The sequence below is a fragment of the Camelina sativa genome, chromosome 14 (genome assembly GCF_030686135.1).
Source record: "Camelina sativa cultivar CO46 ecotype springtype chromosome 14, ASM3068613v1".
Lineage (NCBI taxonomy): Eukaryota > Viridiplantae > Streptophyta > Magnoliopsida > Brassicales > Brassicaceae > Camelina > Camelina sativa.
Window position 1 is genome coordinate 12,957,037 of NC_141893.1, and position 21,967 is coordinate 12,979,003.

The 21,967-nt window shown below is 35.1% G+C and overlaps 6 protein-coding genes and 1 pseudogene across 8 annotated transcripts; 1 reads left to right on the forward strand and 6 right to left on the reverse strand.

Annotated features, from left to right (window-relative positions):
- On the reverse strand, positions 1-408 carry LOC147928121 (uncharacterized). The gene has a single exon (XM_087486026.1). It carries the CDS (start codon positions 406-408, stop codon positions 1-3), a length of 408 nt encoding a protein of 135 aa, XP_087342152.1.
- A 704-nt stretch (positions 409-1,112) lies between these two features.
- LOC147928122 (uncharacterized) lies at positions 1,113-1,763 on the reverse strand. The gene has a single exon (XM_087486027.1). The coding sequence runs from the start codon at positions 1,761-1,763 to the stop codon at positions 1,113-1,115; it is 651 nt and encodes a 216-aa protein (XP_087342153.1).
- Positions 1,763-3,250, reverse strand: LOC147928123 (uncharacterized). The gene has a single exon (XM_087486028.1). It carries the CDS (start codon positions 3,248-3,250, stop codon positions 1,763-1,765), a length of 1,488 nt encoding a protein of 495 aa, XP_087342154.1.
- A 495-nt stretch (positions 3,251-3,745) lies between these two features.
- On the forward strand, positions 3,746-4,821 carry LOC104741445 (ethylene-responsive transcription factor 12 pseudogene; annotated as a pseudogene). The gene has a single exon (XR_015579578.1). The product of XR_015579578.1 is annotated as an ethylene-responsive transcription factor 12 pseudogene (transcript).
- Positions 4,822-7,611: 2,790 nt separating this feature from the next.
- Positions 7,612-8,503, reverse strand: LOC104741446 (ethylene-responsive transcription factor 11). The gene has a single exon (XM_010462323.2). It carries the CDS (start codon positions 8,378-8,380, stop codon positions 7,871-7,873), a length of 510 nt encoding a protein of 169 aa, XP_010460625.1. The 5' UTR covers positions 8,381-8,503; the 3' UTR covers positions 7,612-7,870.
- Positions 8,504-13,815: 5,312 nt separating this feature from the next.
- On the reverse strand, positions 13,816-16,616 carry LOC104741447 (B3 domain-containing protein At4g34400-like). Of its 2 annotated transcripts, XM_087484390.1 has the most exons (8): positions 16,512-16,616; positions 16,313-16,412; positions 15,212-15,587; positions 14,993-15,136; positions 14,670-14,885; positions 14,549-14,572; positions 14,368-14,459; positions 13,816-14,267 (listed from the first exon to the last, which is right to left on the reverse strand). In XM_087484390.1, exons 2-8 carry the CDS (start codon positions 16,388-16,390, stop codon positions 14,016-14,018), a joined length of 1,182 nt encoding a protein of 393 aa, XP_087340516.1. In that variant the 5' UTR covers positions 16,391-16,412; positions 16,512-16,616; the 3' UTR covers positions 13,816-14,015. The 2 variants fall into 2 exon arrangements, with proteins under 2 accessions (XP_087340516.1, XP_010460626.2); XM_010462324.3 differs by lacking the exon at positions 16,512-16,616 and having other exon boundaries at positions 16,313-16,494.
- A 379-nt stretch (positions 16,617-16,995) lies between these two features.
- Positions 16,996-20,544, reverse strand: LOC104743585 (putative F-box protein At1g60180). Its single transcript, XM_087486029.1, has 5 exons — positions 20,302-20,544; positions 18,528-18,622; positions 17,721-18,429; positions 17,395-17,556; positions 16,996-17,313 (listed from the first exon to the last, which is right to left on the reverse strand). The coding sequence occupies exons 1-5, from the start codon at positions 20,542-20,544 to the stop codon at positions 16,996-16,998; spliced, it is 1,527 nt and encodes a 508-aa protein (XP_087342155.1).
- Between the last annotated feature and the right edge of the window lie 1,423 nt (positions 20,545-21,967).

Here is a 21,967-nt window from a genome sequence, read left to right on the forward strand (position 1 = left end):
CTACTCCAATCGGTCATACGCTTTAGACATGTCTGTCTTCACCCCCATAAACTGAGAAGAGATGACCGGGTTGGAATTTAAACAATGGACAGCTTCATGAACCACCAGTATATTATCCGTAATCAATCTCTCCGACACAAACGCTGACTGGTTTTTTGACACTATGAGCGGGAGGATATCTTGCATCCTGGATACTAGGATCTTTGAAATGGTTTTGTAGAGAACTGAACATAAGCTTATCGGTCTTAGATCACTCATGTCAATCGGGTGGTGTACCTTTGGGATCAGACAAAGGTAGGTATGGTTCCATTCTGCCGGAAACCGACCTGGTTCAAAGAAATCTTGTATCTCCTTTGTGACCTCCTTACCTACTATCTGCCAATTCTTTTGAAAGAACAGGGCCGACATGCCATCCGGACCCGTGTCTTAGTGGGATCAATGGAGAACATTGCTTATCTGATCTCAGCTGAGGAGACTTTGGCCATAAGATTTTCATTCATCTCATTCAACACTTTAGCCGGGAAATCAGAAAACCACCTATGAAAGCTCTGTGGATTTGAGGATTTAAACAAGTTACTAAAGTAGTCAACTGCCACTTCACCCTTGGCTGCTTCAGAATTTTTTAGTACCCCATGAACATCTCTAAGTTGTTCTATCTGTTTCCTTTCTTTGTTCCCTTTTACTGATCCATGAAAGAATTTTGAATTTCGATTATCCGCTCTCAGCCATTTATGCCTACTTCGTAGTCTCCAGTAAGTCTCTTCTGCTCTATATGCTTTTGCCAGTTCTCGTTTAATGATGTGGACCTGTTGCAGATTTGGTCATCTCTCTGATTGCACTCTCTCCAGAGCAACCTCACATTGGAGAATCTTATCTCTATAATTCACATAATTTTCTTTTTTCCATGAGCTAAGAGCCTTACGGCAATCTCTGAGGCGTTGCGAGACTGAGAATCCTCCTCTGATTAACCCCGGCTTCCAGGCTTTTACAATTGCTTTCCTTACAGTTGCTTTATGTAGAAATCTTTTATCAAACTGGAACTGGCCTTTATATGTTTCTTGAGACTGTACCAACTTAACCAACACAGGCCGGTGGTTTGAACCTCTCATATTCTAAAAAGCTTGATTTGACGCTGGAAAATACTCAAACCATTCTTTATTAACAAATGCCCTGTCCAATCTGCTCTGTAACCAGTAATCTCCTCTTCTTCCTCCCCACGTAAACTTGTTGCCAGTACTGGGTAATTCCTCCATAGCACACATTTCTAGCATCTCTGCAAAAGGTTTAAAAATATTTTCCCCCCTTCTCGGTCCTCCAATCTTTTCTCCATTATGTAAGATAGCATTGAAATCGCCTATCATACACCATCTATCCTTTCTTCCCACTCCAAATCGACTCAGTCTTTCCCAAACCTTTTTACTATTATTGTACTCCAGAGCTCCATATATACACGAGAGAAAAAAATTTGATGCACCAAACTGCACTTGTGCATCAATTATGTTTTTATCCTCATACAAGACATCCATTTGAACACTACTTTTCCAAAACATAGCTAAACCTCCAGCTTTCCCAATAGGATCCACCGTGAGAATTCTATCATACCCCAACAAACACTGTAAATCTACTAGATTATCTCTACTCTGCATCGTCTCCATCAGGAACACGATCTTAGGGAAATGCTTTTTACGCATCTCCTTGAGCCTAGGAATCACAAAGTTTTGAGACCGTCCCAAGCCTTGGCAATTCCAACTCACTATGCTCATTACGCTTTGGGCGATCCCTCCTTTGGGATCACCTTAGGAGGATTAAGCTTTAGATATTTTGCAGTGCTTGTTCCTCCACCTTCTGCTTTTCTCTTCTCATTTGCATGTTGAGTCAAATCCAACTGAGGTTGTGGCTGATCTCCAGGTTTGGTATTGTCTTTTGTTTTCAGTTTTCTGATCCTTGATGGTGGTCTGTTTCTTGGTTTGCCTCTTTTTGATTTTGATTTAGAGCCGGAAGAACTAGGTTCACTGAACCCAGTCCTAAAACCCGTAACTCCATCTTGGAATGGCTGGGACAACGCCAAGAAAGAACCAAACGAATTAGAATCCTGCGCGATAAAATTCATACCCCTCCCTACTCTTTTATCGCTGACTCTTTCCACTTCTATGATCCCTTGGGGGCCCAGTTCCATCCTTCTATCACTCGGAGACACTCCTTCCATCCCTTCAAAGTTAATGACTAATCCCTTTTCCTTATTAATGTTTGAGTGTACCACTGGAGCCGGCTCTAGCCTTAAGATCGTTTTCTTTGCTATCGGATCTCTTTCTGCTTCTCCAACTGATTTTCTGATACGATCCGCTTTTATCTGCCAGTCCTCATTGTTGTTGACCAATAAGTATTGTCTCATCCCTTCTAGTACATCAATGGCTATCCTTTGTCTCCTAGTAGCCGGGTCAATCCCCACCTGATCTTCTCTTAGAATCCCAAACAGAGGGTCTTCTTCTTTTAGGAGCAAAGATTTAGGACTCTTTTCAACAGTCTCACCAATTCTCTTAGCCTCTTTATTGGCTTCTGCTTCCACCTCCAGCTTTCTGATCAGGATAGGACAAACATCTTTTTCATGGGTTAGCCTTTGGCATTCGAAACAGCGTTTTTGGACTCTCTCGTATTGGAACCTCACCACCGTAGACTCTCCAAATGGGAGTCTCAGTTCTTTTGATCGCCTCAAAGGCCTTGATACATCAAACAACACTTTGACCCGAACAAACTCCTGGATTTGTGGTTTATCTGAGTCAAAAGCTACTTCCAAAACCTCTCCTATCAACTCTCCCAATGCTGTAATTGCTTTTGTCGTGTAGTAGTTTACAGGGAGATTCCAAATCTGCACCCAGATTGGAATGCGTTGAAGATAATTCGCCGGAGGGTTCTCATACCATCTATCCACAACTATGGACCAATCATTATAGGTATGCGCACCTTTAGCTAACACTTCCACTAGATCTTGCTCTGAATCGAAAATAAATTGAAATCTTTCATTTGAGAGGGCAACTCCTCTCATTCTTCCCAATTTTTGCCACTTCCTTAGCATATCTCGGATCAGATTCTTCATCGGCTGACACGGAAGGTTAAGCGTACGACCAATCAAACTAATAGTATTTCTCTCTACTGATAAGTATTCTGGTAGATCTGGCATCTCAAAAGGTACTTCTTCTTCAACCTCTTCTAGGGACATAGCCAACAGAGCCTTATCCATAGCTGAAGACATCTTTTGAAAAACTTTCGAAAAGACCCAACTAATAATGATGAATTATCAAATTCAAGCTAAACGACCACAAAAGTAGATAAACAGGAGAATAGTGGCTGAAGGGAAATAGTTTTCCAGTCTAAGTTTCTATTTTCAATCTAGTGAAACACATTACTTGAAAAAGAAGGTCCTAAACTTAAAAGAGGTGGGGGGGGGGGGGGGGGGTCTGGTAGATTATAATGTTTTTTCACATAGTCATAATAGTCCATTCAATTTATTCACTTTATAAGAGATTTTTTTTTTCTTAAATAATTAAAACAATAGTATATTTTTTTCAAATAATTAAAACAATAGTCACACATCGCCCAACAGCCAAAAAGATCGAACGGTGCTTGATCCTTGCAAAACCTAGATAAAAAACCTCGATCCTAGAAATCAAATTACTAGTAGTATATCAGTTTTTGTTTTACTGTTAACTTGGCAAAACATATTTTATATTGCTTAGAAAAAAATAAGATAAATTGTCAAGGAAGCCGAGGATTACGGGTGTTCTCAAGTGGACCTGCTACAAAACACACACACACACCTCTTCCTCTTTAAACTCACTCACTCTCTCTTTCATTTTGGGTCAAACAAGTCAACAAAAGCAAAACCTCTTTCTTCCTTACTCACTCTCTCTAGATTCTCTCGTCTCTCCTCTGAAGAGAGCGATTCTTTTTTTAAGTCTTAACAATGACGTCGACGACTTGCGCAAAGGAGGTGCATTACAGAGGAGTAAGAAAGAGGCCATGGGGTCGTTACGCTGCTGAGATAAGAGATCCTTGGAAGAAAACTAGGGTTTGGTTAGGCACTTTCGACACTCCTGAAGAAGCCGCTCTTGCTTACGACGGCGCCGCTCGTTTCCTCCGTGGTATCAAAGCCAAGACTAACTTCCCTTCTCCTCTCTCTCTCGACCTCAACCACATCCCTTCCGCTCCCTCCGCCTCCGCCGCAGATAGCCAACACCAACACCATCACCATCAACATCAACAGCTCTGGTTCGCCGCGCCTCCTCCTCCTCCTACTGTCTCCGACCACCATCACCAACACCAACACCACCGGATTTTTCTACGAACCGGAGTGCTAAACGACAAAACTTCAGATTACACCTCCACCGAAGCGCCGCTTTACTTCACCGCCTCGTCTAACGCTGCCGCGTCATCACCTGGCGGTCGAGTTGTTGGGTTTCCTATAATGAGTCCTTCTCCTTCTTCCCCTGCTACGGTGAGACGTGGCTTAGCCATTGACCTCAACGAGCCTCCGCCGCTTTGGCTGTAAAACAAAAGTATCATTGTCGATGTAACGGTGCCGTTTTGAGCGGACTTTTATATACGGCGCCGTTTTTAGACATCTTTCGGTGTGGAACTATTTGTTTTAACTTTTTAGTCTCTTCTTTTTAGCAAATATCATTTTGAGGTTTTTTTTAGTAGTTCTTTTATCCTTCTTTTGTTCGTTATGTAAGAGACGGATAAGATCGATCGTTATGAGATCCATGTTGCGGGAAAAACAAAAGAAACTTATTTAATTATCAACAAGCCGTATGTATCTTTAAGGATTCGATCATGTGCATCTAGAGAAAATGATAATTTTGATGTTTGTGGATTGTGTTACGACCGTCGCTTATGTCGGTTTCGAGGGGGTTTGAATCTTATCGTATTCTATGGCGTGTCGTGAAGTACGGACTGACTTGTGTGCAGCTCTTGGCAAGAGGTCCTGTTTTGACTCACGCGCCCTCTCTCTCTAAACACGACAAAAGACTGTGAAAAAGGAAGGAAACAAACAAAAGAGATAGAGACTAGTGAGAGACATCAATACAGAGCAAGCGTGTGAGTTTGGACTGGCATAATTCACTTACGGACAAGTTACGTGTCTATTATATTATTCGAAATATTTCATATTATTATAGGGAACGCCAACAAAAGTATTCCCATAAAATTACAGGAATTATTGTTTTTGAATTGTCGCATAATTTATCAGCTCATGTTTTACCAATGTATAGAAACGTCTAATAAGATAAAATATAGACAGTTTATAAGAGATTAACCAATTACTATCTATTGCAGATAGATATGATAAAATTCACGTAACAGTGTATATATATGATATTTACAGGGCTATCGCACACGAGTAAAGTAATAATTAATAACTTTGGAATTATTATTTTAGTTGTTTATTACTAGTAATTTTTATCTTCGCAAACTTAAGTGACTGCGTTGGTCCTTCTTTATGAGTCTATCGTCGTTTTTCATAAATCTACGGTTTATTTAATTATTTGACAAAAGAGAAAGTCATGTAATTACAATTAAGTGGCTGCAGTGGCCGACCATTTTTGAGGTTTTTAATCAGTAATGCCTTTTCCGTGTATGTATTGGTTCGAAGATATGTCCAAAAGGAGAGTCCAAAACAAAAACAATCCCTGGTTTTGGGAAAATTGGGTTTCTGGTATTGATATATGAATATTTTGCCTATTTTAGTCTATGAATTGAGACTTATTTAATCATAAGCCAATATATTAAATCTCGTTATGTAAGCTTAATTGAAAACAGTGGACATTGTTGACAGGTGTTGTTTTCTTTTGGTTTTTGAAATGGAGCAAATTCCAACAAACGCTACTTTTACTATTTTGAGAGTTCACTCACATTTTTCAACATTAAATGTGGTTCTATGTTTGGGCCCAAAAGAACTGATGGGTTGTTAAGCAATTGAGGTCCAAGTATAGTTTGAGTTAACAAGTGAAACATTTGATGGCGACCTGTCTAATTAAATAATCAATCGCCGAAGAGGCTCATTGCTCGGTGGTTGGCAAGTCTCCGCCAGTTGCGAGACTCATCCGCTTTGAACTCAAACTAATCCATTTTGGGGATATTCTGATTACAGATATTTTACTGAGTTGTGTCGTAAACTTAGTTGAATGCTTATATCATCTGACAACTATAATTCAACGCTATCGAACTTAGTCGTAGACCTTCTCGGTAAAAGAGTATCAAAATTTACCAGGGATTAAAATTCTTAATCAAGAAGGCTTGAACGGATAACTCCCAATCACTAGTATATAGATGTAATTACTTTTTTGCACACTAGAAGAGATTAAGTTTTATTTATGTGAACTTTAATTGATACACAAATAAATTTTTAAGGAAAATGGTTTTGTGCTACTGTATGGGATCAACGCAAGGAAAGTGCTGCAAACTGAGATATCCTTTGGTTTCTAAACGAAGATTTTAACAATATTCACTAAATGTTATATACATATTTACACATAAATTCTTAAATGCGATTTTGTTTTATTCAACAAAATAGTGAACATAACATTAATATAATACAAACAAAATAGTGAATATCATGTTCACCACATTAAAAATAAATTATTCAGATTTTTTTTTCCACAAAAAATAAATAAATAATTCAGATATGTATAGAATAGTATGTGACCCTTCTTCATATATGTATGTCAAAACAAGCAATTTACCATGTATACAATATAGGTTTGAAGAAATAGTCATATAGATACTGAAATGGAATTACTAAAACCCGAAATGTATACTTTTATCATGTTTGATTGTTTTCCAACATTTTTACTATTAAGATATATTAAAAGAATTAATTAAATCTATGTTTTTTTCCTCTATTATAAATATCTGTTTTATGATATAATATCTATGTTTTTTTCTCTATTATAAAATTTTATGTCATGATTAATACAAATATATCCTCATGAAAAAAATCTTATATTCGTATGAAAATCATACATACCCATGTGTTGTTTAGACAAGAGATATGTTTTTAATAACAGCAGATTAACATAATATATATATATATATATATATATATATATATATATATCTTCCATAAGAACAAGATACAATACAACAAAAAGATGACTTATTCTGAAACAACAAATTCAATTTTTGATCAATAATCCTGTTTTCCCAAATAGAGTTTTTTCTCCATTTGTTCTTTTTTTTGTGTGTGTCAAGAAAAGTTGAATTCTACGATTTCATCAAAACCAATTGGATATGGATCAAAACATAAGATCAACTTACTTAGGGCATCATTAATAAAAAAACTTTTTTTGTATTCTTAGATTAAATATATAGTGAAAATAATGTTAGATCAGTTGTTAAGATCATAAGTAAAAAAAATGGGAAAACTAATTATAGTGCTCTCGATTTCAAAGAAGGATGAAAGGAAAGAAAGGAGAACTGAGTTTTAGATCAATTCTATCTCAAAACCAAAATTATTGATCTAAACCCACTATTCCTTTTTTAATTAATAGAATTGGACTAAGAACATACTAATAGTTCTGCCGTTAATGTTGACGTTAGATGTGTTCATCAGAGAGATTGATGCCAAAACAAGAGTATTATTTGATCAGAACTACAATTAATTAAAAATAATATAAAAAGACATCAGCAGATTAGAACAAAACACGTTATCAACAACTAAAATTCATTTAAACAATCTGCTGATGGCAAAAAAACAATTGGCACCACTTAAAACTTAATGATCTTTCTAGTATACTTGATGATCAATTAATACTCAATCAAGAAACATTTTAATTATTCTAATAATTATAATTAAAATCCCAATATATAAAAATCATTAGTTCTGATCAGGTGGAGGAGGGAAGTTAAGATCCAAGTCCAAGACGACACGTCGTCCTCCTCCTCCCTCAGAGCTAAGATCCATCACCACAGACGACGACGATTCAGATTCACTCCTTTCATCAAACACCATCATCCCAGACTTGACCTGAATCTTCGGGAAAGGAAATCTGGAACTGATGGAGTCAGATCCACGGTTGTTGAGATCAGGAACCGAAGATTCAACTGTGCTATGGCTCAGGCTCAAGCTCTCGTTGCTGTTGTTGTTATTGTTGTAATAAGGGAAATTGGTTTTGGCTTTGGCACCACGAAACTCGATGGCACGTTTGTCGTAGGCACGAGCCGCATCTTCAGGAGTGTCGTAAGTACCGAGCCATACACGAGACTTCTTGAAAGGATCTCTGATCTCGGCTGCGTAACGTCCCCATGGCCTCTTCCTCACTCCTCTGTAACGAACTCCGTTACCGTCGTTGGTTTTGACGGCCGCCGTTTTAACTGTCGGCGTCATGTTAACAAAATAAAATAAAAAAAACAAATAAAGATGAGGAAGAGAAGCTTGAGAGAGGTTTGTGGTGTGTGAAGTTGTGAGCAAAGAGAGATTGATTTATAAAGAAGGGAGACAAAAGACAACAACATATGTATAAGTCAACCGCGGTTTTGACTAAAGGGGCGGCCGAGTGGCAGTTTTTGGTAATAATTTCCACTTACGTGTCATCTTGCTTTTGTCTCCACGAACGGGGAAAGTGAGAGAGTGATATGAATTTTTTTTTCTCTTTTATTTTTTTCTTCTTCTATTATCTTTTTTGTGCTTTTATTCTTAAATGTTTTTTTATTTCCCCTTCATAAAATATTTATTTCAAATTTGTATAACGTTTTTAATTAATTTCTGTATTATATGGATTTTCTAAATACTGCGTGCGATGAGGACCCACGCGCTTACTTGACACGTGTCGGTTTATATTGTCTTCTTTTCTAATTTAGTACTATACATGAAATTGCAAATAGGACACGACGTGCCAAATGATATATCTTTTGGTAATCTTTATTATATTTACTAATTAAAGCAAACATAATTTCCTACTAAATACCCGGATTTAAATTGTTTTAATCTTTATTTATGAGAAAAGTGTGAAACTTTAGCTACAAATACTATTGAATTAAAATGGGTCTACCGTTTTCTTTAATATAACTTTTACACTTTTCTATCTTAAAATACAAATGTAAATAAAAGAGAGGGCGAATTTCCATAGAAATTATGTGCTCTAGCTCATATGAATTTAAATAACTTAAGACATGTGTTAGTTAATTATCAATTGAATATTTCAATGAATTTATATAACTTTAGTATAACAATTAACATATTAGCTCAAACTAATTGATTTATAATTACTTATCTTTTAACTTTTTAGTAATCATTAATTTGACAAGCTGTCGAAATTAAATATTTTAAACTTCAACACAATCACCTCCTTTACATCATATTTATTAATTAATATCTCAGCAAATCCACAATAATGAAAATGTAGATATAGACAAATAATAATATACTCTAATAAGTTATAGTTTTATAGTTGCTGTTCCAAAATACTTAATTCTGTTTTTCATAGCTTAGTAGTAATGAAGTTGACGTTGCTATATGACCTATGAGTTTGCAAACAAAATAAATAGTAGCCTTTAATCTTTCTAAACGCGTTTGTCTTTTGGATTGAACATATATGCAATATAAGTTTATCTACTTTTAGAACAAGAAACCAAAGCAATACATGTCATCTTTCGTATATGATGTTGGTATGGTGGTTCTGGTTGGTGTTTCTCTTTTAAGAGTGTTTGTACGGGTGATTAAAAAAAAGGTATTACTGTCATGTAGCAAAGTTAAAAAAAATCCGTGCCAATATTGCAAATACTCAAACTGGTCTCACATGCGGCTGCTGAATGGGCTTGGCGAAGTACACATGCAGCCTTTACCGCTTTACGCCTTAATAAATAATTGGTAAAAGAATTAAACCAAATCAAAAATAAATCTATTTAGAAAAGAAAACAAAGAATGATTACTAACTTATGTGTTACGTAAAAAACGGACATATTTTGACAAAAACAAAATAAACAATGAACGGGTTGGTTTAGACCAGACTGGAACCAAAGACACAGGGGTGCAAAACTGTCGGAGAACAAACAGATGAGAATCATACTTTACATAGTTAAACATAAGACTACAATAATACTGATGTCTAAAATATAAAAATACGGGATTATGTTACCGGTTTCCACGATTGCACACCGTTCGATCAGATGCAATCCCTGTTTTAAAAATCCCCGCCTAATACCGATTACGCTCCGTAAAATTGCTAGATCTACTTTCTCCACCTCGATTAATGACTAATTCCCGCCTAACATCTATTATCTAATTATACCTGTCTAATTTGATTATAAATCGTCTAATCCGATTACTTATCGCTTAATTTTGTTATAATGATTATTTTTAGAGTTAAATATAAATTAAATATGTATTTTTTTTTGTTATTTAGATATTTAAATTAAGTGTTTATGATGTTTTACAATAACTATTGTATAAACTTTTAATAAAAATCATAAATTTTCTTTGAAATTACGTTTTTATGTGTTTACCGTAATTTCAAAGACAAAACTGTAGTATTATATTTTATTTAGTATTTTTATTTTAAAATAAACAGAATTATACATATAAATAATACTATATATTTTATTTTCTTATTAATTTAATAAAATAACCCTAAAACTAGTCCCCGATTAATCCCCGTTTAATCTCCGATTTTCTCGCTAGGCGCTAGGTCCACTCCGACCGCCCGACTAGCGCCTAGCGATTTCTAAAACAGGGATGCAATACATTTACTCCACATTGTTTTCAAAGTTTGATAGACTCTTCCTCCTCACAATTTCACATTATTTAATTGCATTTGGACTTTGAGGCGAATGGACCATAACTACTTGGACTTCACAGAAATATAGATGTATTTTTTAAAAAGCGTTCCAGACGGTCTAGGCGTCATCTAGGCGCTAGATGCTCATCAAACACTTAAATGAACGTTTGAACCGCCTAAAATTGCATAAATTTTGTTTTAATTATATATATTTAAATTAGTAAATTTTATATCTATATACATAATTATAAACATTTTTATATAGTTAATGTAACTTAAATAAATGTATTTTCTAACTTTTGTTTATGATTTATGATTTTTATTTTATTTTTCTAGCATATATTTTTACATAATTTTATATATAATATTATATATATAATGTTTTATGTTGTAAATGTCTAAACTGTCTAGATTCCGATTAAGTGTTCTAAGTGCTAAGTGCTGAATCACCGGCTCACCGCTCACATATCTCCTAGCGTTTTCTTGAACAATGACCTATATTAGTATTAGATTTAATACGTATTATAATTTTAAATCAAAACCGGTCGGACTACCAATAACTAATTCAAGTCGCTGAAAAAGTGCAATGTTGTAATTGAGTTACCATCAGAAGTTATAAACAGTAATACACTCAATATGTTCCTCACTAAATCTTTGTAGGGTTTACACTTATTAAGAAAATAAGTATATTAAACATTAATTATAAATATATTATTTTGTGAATTACAATTTTTTATAACTCTAAACCAATATTTTTTATGTCCCAATATAATAGATGTTTAGATTTTCTTGTAAGTTATTTGGAATAGAGAACGGAGGTCGACAAATTACGTTTTTTATTTTGTATTTTTACATAAATCGTTTGACTTAATAACTAAAAAATAATTACATTACATAAAATAAATCATCACAAAATACATCAAATTAGTTAAAATCTTGAAGAAACTCCAAAATAATTTTTAAAATATTCCATATATACAAAACTTTGTAACCTATACATTTTTTTTTTCTTTTGAAACATGCTAGCTAGTATGGCTAAATTTTGGACTCAAATTGGCTATGAAAAGTATAAGGAGATCGAAATTGCATTAATTTATTTTTACGGTAGAGGCTAAAGGTTTTCTTGGACTAAACAACCCTTAGCTTAGCCCTCCTTCAAATTTCAATCCGGAATTATATTAATAATTTGAATCAAATTTTGGAATGGAAAAAATAAATGCAAATAGAGGAATCATTTCCGTAGCTCTGATCATGTGACAAAGGGATATTGTATTGTATGTTGTTAATCATACGTAGCTAATCTTGTTTTAGTTCCATGAATTGTTCATTATCGATGAGCCTTTGATCTGTTATGTGATGACTGTAACAAAAATGATCCCTTACTAATAAAATTATTCCGACGAAAATAAAAGAGCCACAACTTTACACACGGTAGTCGTGTCACTCTATTCGGATTCATTTCTTTTGGACAACTACTTTTTTTGGTTTTTAATTAAAAACTTAACATTTCAAAACCCATGACCGAAGTCATACAGTTTTAAGCAATAAAAACAATACAGTTTTGGACAACTACTTAACTATTCCTAATTATCTCTTCAGAGATGCATCTAATTACGTCTTACGCGCTGAATGTTTTCTTATCTTTTTAATCATATGACTAATAACTTGTATCATAGTGTTTGGAATGCCAAGAGTGGAATAGAAAAAGCTTAACGCTTCAGATTGGACATAACACAAAACAGTGGTTTGATGCATGAATGATACTCACATGTTTGATAAGAGTATCTTAAATTTTTTTAAAATATACTATATGCTTTATAAAGGATCTTTGCAAATCAAATTAAAATATTGAAGGTGCCGGGAAATATAACAAAGGAGGAGACTTGGGGTCAAGATCGGGACATGGGAGACATTTGGATCAAAGCGTGTCCGTCGTTGACTAAATCTCATTTATTCGGCGCGTATCATATGGTTAACTTATATATAAATCATTCAAAACACATGTTAAATTATTACTATGAATCTTGAAACTTAATTTTAGCCTCATACTCTCATTCATCGTATATCCGTTTCCAAAAATACACCATACTCTCTCTCATGACTCATTCATCGTATATCCTTTTCCAAATATACACTACCATTATTTTTGTTTCTATGGAACGTACGTACAGTCAAAGCAAACTATGCGTTCATAAGAATGCTTTGCAAATACAAAAAATACTCTGACAATAATTTTGGCTATCCAATTTCCAAAGCTTTTTAAAACATACATGCCCCAATTTATAGAGTACGTATAGTAGTGACTAAAGTTATCGCTGATGTCAAAATTGTTTTTTAGGAAAAATGTATACTAGTTGTTAACATTATTTTTCGACATTTATTAACATTACTTCTCAGAGTCAGGAACCTTCTCAAGCTCAAGAAGATCTAAAGTTGCAAGGCAGAGAGACAAGTTTTAAAGTGTTGAAAAGCTTTTGGGATTTTAAATTAGAAGATGAATGGTGTAAATGAATAAGAAGACAGAGAAAGGTTGAAAGTGGTGTTATAACTGCTTTCTATTTCTCTTGTCTGTTTCGTATTGCGTCCCTCCTGAATCACTTTTGTTGCACAACCATCCCTTAAAAAGTTGAAAAGACTTACCAATTTAAGAAACGCTTCATTAATTTTATCTTGTAGTACCTAAAGATTCATATCTATCTTCAACAGACACAGATTCCTTCGGTTCATGTATCAACCACATGATTCACGCAAACCATTGCAACTTCAAACGTAATCAGTTGCTCAAGAAAATCTAAGAATAAGATACAGAGTTTTTTCTACCTTTGTTTCTTCTCCTTTGAGTTTTTACCAATTCATCGATGATCTCATCTTTGCATCTTACTCCATCTGAAACACTCAAGACTAATTATCTATTGTTTTAAGACTTTTACTGACTCCAGTTCTTGTTATGTTTCGCATATTCTATCAATTTATCATGTAGCGGTTTTACTGTTCTGAAAAACATAAGTACTAATGTAAACTAAATCGGTACAACACAGCTACAACATATCTCAAAGATTAGATCTTGTCCTTTAAAAATAAGATTCATACTAGAACAAGAGAAACAGTTAGTTAATCTGATGTAGACAATAATGAAAACTCATAAGTTTGGTTGAGAATGGGTCTTTTCTTGATAACAACAAGATGAAATCATAATGAGAAACACAATCTCTCTCTCTCTCGCTCTACTCATACTAATGGCAGCGTCTACAGATTTTTCCCGCGGACTACATGGAGTTTGATCGCGTAAACAAAAGAACCCCTACGCAAGAGCTCACACAAAACGCGGTCCTCTTTCGTCAGTCTGTTCCTCTTGCATATGCGCATCCATCTTTTGATACACACACGTTGATCCTTCCATTTTGCTGTTTTCGCTCTAAGTTTCCCAAATCTGTCAATGTAGTCAACATAGTCTCCAAACCTCAAGCAATAGTCTTTCACCAATTGTGCATGAACCAACTACGTTTTTAAAGGCACATAAATCAAACAAATACGTTAGCTAGGTTTAAAATTACGAGTATCTTATTAGGACCAATTATTTTATAATTGCAGTTCTTACCAGCTCGTATAACCTATTCTTCACCTTCGTCTCAAAGTGTATGTTCTTCGGATCATCGAGATAGGTCTCAGGGTTTTTGATCTTGGGATCTACTGTAAAAATCTCAAGAGACAAAAAGCATTTCTATATGAGCATCCCATAAAATTAATCACCTTATAAAGTAAGAAAATGATTTGTTTACCTTTCTTCCTCTTCTTTGCCGCATCTGGTTCCACATAATAAGACACAAAACAATGTTGCATTAATATAATTAAGCATCTCACAGACAATCAAACTGATGAAAGTTAAATGTATTATTTTACCTTTCCTCTTCAGATTTGCCACCTTTGCTTTGACGCAAGTGGTGCTGGCGGCTGTGTCTTCTTCCTCTGGAGCATAAGAACTGTCCTCACTGTTGGATTCGTCTTCAACAGCTAATTGACCAAACGCTTCAATATAATCACTGTCACTGTCACCGTCACCGTCTTCCTCAGAAGACTCCTCCTCCACAGGCACAACTTCCTGATCTTTCTTCTTTCCTGGAAACATCACAGCAAACGAAACAGACTTATCTACCGAAAGCAATTAACATAAAACAACTCAAGTGATGAAAAGAGCTAACAATGGGTGGTGGTTAAAACCTAACCTTTGTTTTTGCGTTTGGGGGTTGTCTTGCCTATCCTGAACTCAGAGCCACTGTCAGATTCTGTTTCTGTCTCTTCGCTGCTTTCAGAATAAACACTATCCTCGTCTTCATCAGAATCCTCCACAAGTTCCACTTTTGACTTTCCTGAAAAAACATCTCAAAGAGTCGTCAAAACAAAAGAATCTAAGTGATGAGGAAAAGCTAACAATGTGGTTAAACCTTTGTCTGTGCCTTGCGGGATTGGATTCTCCATCTCAGGTTTTGAACGAGTCTCTGTGTTGTCACTGCTTAGAGAACAAACACTGTCTCCTTCGTCCTCACTCACTTCAAAGACTTCGCTAGTCTCTTTACATCCATCACTGCGGAAGATACTGACCTCGAATATGTGGTTACCATTATACACGAAGGTCAAAAAGTCTCCGTCGTTAAGAGTGTTATCCTCGACGAATTTGGGCCATCCTTGTGCAAAATGCACTTCATCTCCCCCTCCCCTTATCTCGGTCGCTACGTTCCAAGAGCGTCCACCAGGTCCTTGGAGTATCACCTTTTTGGGCAAAAGACGTGGAAGATGATCGTCATAGGGGATTGGGATCACCTGCTCAACTCAAAAAGCCAACACTCAAGAAAATACTCATACAAAGAGAGACTCTAAGGCAAGTCAGAGTGAAACTTCTGACCATAGCAGAGGGTTTTGTAAACACATACAAACAAGATTTGATCTTCAATCAAAAGCGTAGGGACAGTTAAAAACTTAAAAGAGTCAACTTTCCGGAACCAGACAAAATCAAAGCATACAGTCTCAAGAAGTCAATCCAAACCCTATAAGAAGCTTCTCAGTAAAAAAAATTACAACTTTAAGCATCCAGAGAGAAATTAAAATAAGCAGACAAGCTTCTGAAAGCAGAACACATGTATAGAATCTATTCATCAACAGGAAAAACAGAATCTGAGCAAAACAACCTCTACTTTGATAGAATCCAGTCACAATATTCAAACATTTCTAGATTTAAGTTCATAAAATAGGCTGACTCATACAGAAAAGTTATAATCTTTACTCATTAGTCAAAAAAACAGAGGAAACCAAAGGGGTAAGAAGAAACAGAGCAAAACCCTAGAAACGGCAGAGCAACATCTATACTAACAGGAGCTTAAATGCAGATAAGCCCACCGAAAAAAAAACTTAAACCACAGTGTTGTTTAATCAGACGTAGTTGTAAGGAACCAACAAGAGTAAGATAATCTTTCCAACCCAAGAATGGTATGCTCATGTACAGATAAACCTGGAAAGAAAAAGAAAAAAAACTAAAGAGAACATCTTACCATGGAATCTGAGCTAAAAAGGGAGACGAAAACTTTGAAGAAACGTGGGGGGAACTGGAACTCAGTAGCGGCAGCCATTGAAGAGGAGGAGATGTTGGATCTGTGCTTCAAAAGAGAGAGAAAAACTAAGAACAGAGAGAGAGAGAGTGAAGACTAGTAAATAGAAAAAGTAAGGTAACATTGTAAGAGAGAGTAGTACGTTGAAGATGAGTCAAATCAACGTTTAAGTTTTTTGCAGAGAAAGAAGGTACAATCCTCAGTCCCTCGTATTCTGCGTGACATTTTCAAAATATTTCTTTTCTTCTTTTAAACGATTTGATCTCCCATAAGTCTAAATGCTACTCCGGTCCGGTTCATCCTCACAAACCGTATGATTAGATTTCTGTTAAACCGGCTTCTTGTGAAGAAAGAAAAAAAAAAAAAAAGGTGTAATTCACTTTACTTTATAATTTATACAACAATTAAAAGCTTAGAAATTGTAAATAAATTAGATTTTTACTCTTATTTCCGATGAAGTTGTGCTTAAAAACGTGCAGTCTAAGATGGCCATTGTGTCATTAACCGGGTTCAGATCCAATGGGTGTAACGTGTAAGTAAAAAACGAAAAAACAAAAAAACACACTGTATGTTAATTAACTGAGGTTCCATGTAAGATGTTCATTTAAGACTCAAAAGACTAAACCCTATGATTCACCACTTATATGATGTGTGCCATTCTGCGTGGTTGAGAACACAATGGAGACAGTATTGTTGTGAGGAAGTGTTTGAACCAACTCTTCAAACTTAAAACTAGGGTAATCTCCGTATAACTGTAGAACCATCTTGTCTAATGCCTTTGCGTTTGTAAGCACAAGTTCCACAAATGAAGCCACGTGCTTCGCCTCTAATTCCCAGCGGGATCTATTCCAAGAGACTTCATCTTTTGATCTCCAACCACCTCCCACGCCCACGAAGTCGTCACAATAGTTCTTCCCAACAGAAAAAAAAAAAAAAAAATGGTTCTTGGATTATTCGAACTCGATGATAGTTACAAGGGAGGCTTAAGGAAAATAAAAGAAGAAGTTTATGGTAAATATACGAACCTCTGTCTTTGCATGAACTGTCAACGTCTTTAAATTAGGTGAGTTTTGCAACAGTCTTTCTATAACAGGAATAACACACTGAAAGATCTGTGTCTCAAGAATCAAAGCTTTTATCTTCAACATCGGAAAAGTAATACCACGAACCTCCGCAACACATAAAAGCTAGAATAAGAGAAAGTGAACCACAAAACAAAATATTTCTTAGTACGATTCGTAAACTTATACAGGCCTCATGAAAACTAATCCATCGGCACATGTTAACTGTGAAACCAACATTAGTAAAGTAAGTAAGAGAGTTGTAGACGTTACTAGATCCTAAAACATACCTGAAGAATGTAGCACCCAAAAGTAAGCTTCTCTGCATTTTGCAACTTCTCTAGGATTTCACGAAGGAATTGAAATAGATCATAACCATTGATTGTCTCTCCAACTGAGTGACAGGAAATGTTCACTTTAGCTTCAGTTAAAGACGAGACATCAACTAAAGCACATGGTAACTGATAGTTGTGCCACATTCTGAGAGAATGGACATGTGGTGCCACAATCTGCATTGACCCCGTCAGAAAACGGCTGCAGGCTATTTCTAATGTTCTCACGCCCAGGGATTTGCTGAGATCAAGAACCCTAAGATGTGGACAATGATCCAATTTTAAGCTTTCGAGAATCGGACAACCACATAGAACCTTAGCAGCAGTTTCATTGGAGAGAGAACAGTTAGACAAGGACAACTTCTTTAGCGATGTCCAAGATACAGAACATGAGGGAATCATATAAGAACGTGGTAACTCAAAGCTGAGTTGCTTAATAGAGGAATTGGTGTAGAAGAAATCAGGAATCTTATAGTAATAATAATAATCACAACTTCGACCGACGCAGAGGAATATATTCTCCACGTTGCGGGACGTGACGAACTCCATCCACCTTTCCATGTCGGCAACAGTGTGATACATTGTGGTTTTGAAATAAAACTGAAGATGTATTGGTTTGTCTGAGTATATGACCACCTGTATAAGTTTACGACCTGATTGTGCCAATCTATAAAAGCATAAGAAGAAGGCTATGAATGTTGTTACTAGTGATTCTGAAACTCATTCAGATGAAGAAGAAGAACTGAAGAATTTTGTGGCGTTTACAACTTTTGAAGATAGTTCTGAATCAGTGTCTGCATCAGCGTCTGCAACTGCTTCTGAACCTGCAGCAAAACCTGCAACTGTATCTGAACATGAATCTGATAATGATAGTGATGGAGACGATATGAGTTATGAAAAACTTGGTAAGAGTTATGAGAAGTTGTATGCACATTGGCTTAAGGTAGTTGATGATAATTCAATCTTGATTAAGGAGAAGCTCGATTTAGAGGCTAAAGTCGTTGAAGCAGAGAAATATGCAACATAAAAGGAAGAAGAAGCATTACCAGCTAAAGTGCAACTTGAAGAAACTCAAAAGAATTTAAGGATGCTTAATAATGGTACAAAGAAGTTGGATCATATTCTGAGTATTGGCAAGACAGATAAGTGTGGCCTTGGATAGGAAGGAAAAATTTCAAAATCGGATCCGCTGTTTGTTTCAAATGGAAAAATCACGTCTGCATCAGGAACTGTGTCAGAGACTGCTTCAAAGACTACATCAAAGACTGATTCAGAGACTGTTTTTGTGAAAGAGCAGAATGCACCTAGAAACGTTTTTCGACCTGTTTGTCATCATTGTGGTATTGTTGGGCATATTAGGCCAAGATGTTTCAGATTGTTGAGAGAGAAGAGCCGAATGGAGAATGCTTATGATTTAAGGTTTCAAGGTCCTACATGTTATCATTGTGGAGTTCAAGGACATATTAAGAGGAATTGTTTCAGATTCATTCAAGGAGTCAATCATGGAGGTCTAAGGCGCAACAAGATTTGGGTTAGAAAAGATGAGTTCTATGGAGGTGGTGTACTAGGTTATCAACCACGTATTGCAAAACGGGGAGAATTTTCCAGTTAGTTTTGACTATGTTGTGACTCATTCAGGGGGAGAATGAAGATGCGTTTGGTGATGTTTTAGGTGTTTGAACTGATGAGTTCACAAGCATAGTCAAAAAGGGGGAGAATGAAGATGTATTGGTTTGTCTGAAATAGTGTCTATGTGATTCAAGACGTGATACATGATTGTTGTTGTTTTATGTGTGTGAGAAGTTTCTAGAAGGTTTGAGAAAGCAATATTGAAGGAAGATTTGAGGATGAATTGAAGAGGAAAACTACTATTTATTGGGTTGATTAAATTAGAGTTTTACAAGGAAAAAGAAAATAGCAAAAAGGAAAAAGTTCTTTTCTTATGGAATTTGAAAATCTTCTCCTATGGTGATTATGAAGTCTTGATGAGTATATAAGGAGGTGTTGGGCACGTCCTAGAGAAGTAAGAGAGTTGAGAGATAAAGATAAAAACCCTAGAGAGCTTTCTCATTGTGTGCGGTTTAGTTTCGCGGTTTTGGTGCTTGTGTGATCAAGCTTCTTTGTCCGTCGGTGTGACGTGTGTGTGAAGGTTACTCAAGAGAGTTGAAGATCTAAATTCTATGCTCAGGGGGAGTTTAGCTCAAGGTTAGGTTATCTTGGTTTAAATCTAGGTTTGATGTTAGTCTAGTTAAGGGTAGAGAATTATCCTTAAGATTTCATGTTATAGAACGGAGCGGTGAATTAAGAGGGTTGTGCTTGATTTACGCGTTTGCGAATAGGTTGTATTTGCTTTCTTGTTCTAGTGAAATCGAAATCTGGATGTGGTCCCGGGGAGTAGGAAAAGCCGATCCTCGTTAACAAAATTCCTGTGTTCTTTACTTTCTGCACTTTATTATTGCCTCATCCGCATTTACAGAAACTTGGTCATCTTAGGAGCTGTGTAGCGATCTAGGGTTTCGTTTATCCAAGCAGCATGCACTTGCGGCCTATAACTATCATCAAAGGAAAGAGAAGGTGTATCGGACCATACATGCCTCCATCGTCTTGACAAGACAGAAGTTGTGATGGCTAGTTGCGTCGGAACAAAGAAGAGGATATGTTGGAGTATCGCATCCGGCAAGGAGCTGATTAAGTCCATATTCCGGCGATGACCACCACCACGACGATCATTAGTCGTTACACTAGGAAGACTTGAAGCGGCTGTGGAGCTCTCGTGCGCCATGTTACTTTATTAACCTAATATTAACACAATCTAATGATTTCATTTCCTTTTTTTCTAGCAGGTACTTTTCCATTAAAAAAAAAATTGTAGAGAGACTTGTCAAATAGTATATACTGTATATCAATTTTTATTAACTAGTTAATGATATTTTAAAGTTAATTTTAGCCAAATATTGTTTCTATTTATATTAACATTTTCGAAATGCATTTGCTAGTTATACTTAATTACATTAAAAATTTTTTTTTTCCAAATTTGATCTAATTTTCATAAATCTTATTATCTAATTCAACGATAAATAGATGATTTACCTGTCACTTTTATTTGATCTTATAGAAATTATTTTGAATTATTATAAACATAAATTATGTTTTAACAAAAAATAAGTTATCGAAGAAAAGACATATAGAGAGTTCAAAAGACATGGATATCGAATAGACACAATTATTAAAACAAAAAATAGTGATGAAAAAATACTGAAAAGATACAACTTTATAATGAACAGACGCAACCGTATAAATTATTTTTAAAAAATACAACATATCTTTTTACGAAAATGTACGACGAAAACTCATAAACGTTGTTGGTATTTATTCAAATTGTTATTATTATATAGATTAATTGTTTAAGAAATAGTAGTAATATTTTTTAGAATAAATATTTCTATATTATATTTAAATAGATGATGACCCATTTTCTGAAAATAAGGATTTGGATATATAGATAATGTATTTGAAGTCAAGTCAAATGATGATATCATTTGTTAACTGAATGTTATTGTTAACCTTTTCTGTATTCTGTATTTATTGTTATGAAATATAATGATGATTTTTTGAAATAACGGCGAGTTATTAATTATATTGACACTATTATTGATCATTTCTGGTACTCAGGTCTTGACCACTAAATTTTCTAAGGTTTTGGTTATTTTCTATATAATTATTATTAGGTTCATACTTATATATTTTACCATTTATTTATTCTATTTTCAAACAACAACTTTATTTATTTCTTTACGAGAAGATGGCTGTTACTGTTAATAAACGCAACGAAAGTTTTCTTTTACTTTTTTTAATTGTGTTTGCATTTACGATCTCTACAAAACCAATTTTGATTATAATAAGAGACCTTTATAAATTATAATGAAAATTAGGTCTGGGTAAAATACTTGGATTTGGATCCGAATATCCGATCTGAATCCGTATCCGAAATTGTAAAATATCCGAACGGATTCTAGATCTCTAAATCCAAAAACCCGAACCCGAACTCGATCCGAACCGAAATCCGAACGGGTATCCGAATATACTCACATTATTAATATGTAGTAGTAATATATTAATAATATTTATAATTTTAATATTATAAGTGTTCAAAATATTCAGATTTTTAGATATTTTAGATAATTTGAAGTATTTAAACTGTTTAT

Excerpts from the sequence above, each read along its gene's own strand:
- LOC147928121 (XM_087486026.1), bottom strand. The coding sequence starts at position 408 with ATGTCGGCCCTGTTCTTTCAAAAGAATTGGCAGATAGTAGGTAAGGAG.
- LOC147928122 (XM_087486027.1), bottom strand. The coding sequence starts at position 1,763 with ATGAGCATAGTGAGTTGGAATTGCCAAGGCTTGGGACGGTCTCAAAAC.
- LOC147928123 (XM_087486028.1), bottom strand. The coding sequence starts at position 3,250 with ATGTCTTCAGCTATGGATAAGGCTCTGTTGGCTATGTCCCTAGAAGAG.
- LOC104741446 (XM_010462323.2), bottom strand. The coding sequence starts at position 8,380 with ATGACGCCGACAGTTAAAACGGCGGCCGTCAAAACCAACGACGGTAAC.
- LOC104741447 (XM_087484390.1), bottom strand. The coding sequence starts at position 16,390 with ATGGCTGCCGCTACTGAGTTCCAGTTCCCCCCACGTTTCTTCAAAGTT. Across the intron at positions 14,460-14,548 it reads GGCAAAGAAGAGGAAGAAAG|TAGATCCCAAGATCAAAAAC; the intron begins GTAAACAAATCA and ends AGATTTTTACAG. Across the intron at positions 14,268-14,367 it reads AGAATAGGTTATACGAGCTG|TTGGTTCATGCACAATTGGT; the intron begins GTAAGAACTGCA and ends TTAAAAACGTAG.
- LOC104743585 (XM_087486029.1), bottom strand. The coding sequence starts at position 20,544 with ATGGCGCACGAGAGCTCCACAGCCGCTTCAAGTCTTCCTAGTGTAACG. Across the intron at positions 17,557-17,720 it reads TTGGGTGCTACATTCTTCAG|CTTTTATGTGTTGCGGAGGT; the intron begins GTATGTTTTAGG and ends CTCTTATTCTAG. Across the intron at positions 17,314-17,394 it reads CAGTTCATGCAAAGACAGAG|AACCATTTTTTTTTTTTTTT; the intron begins GTTCGTATATTT and ends GAATAATCCAAG.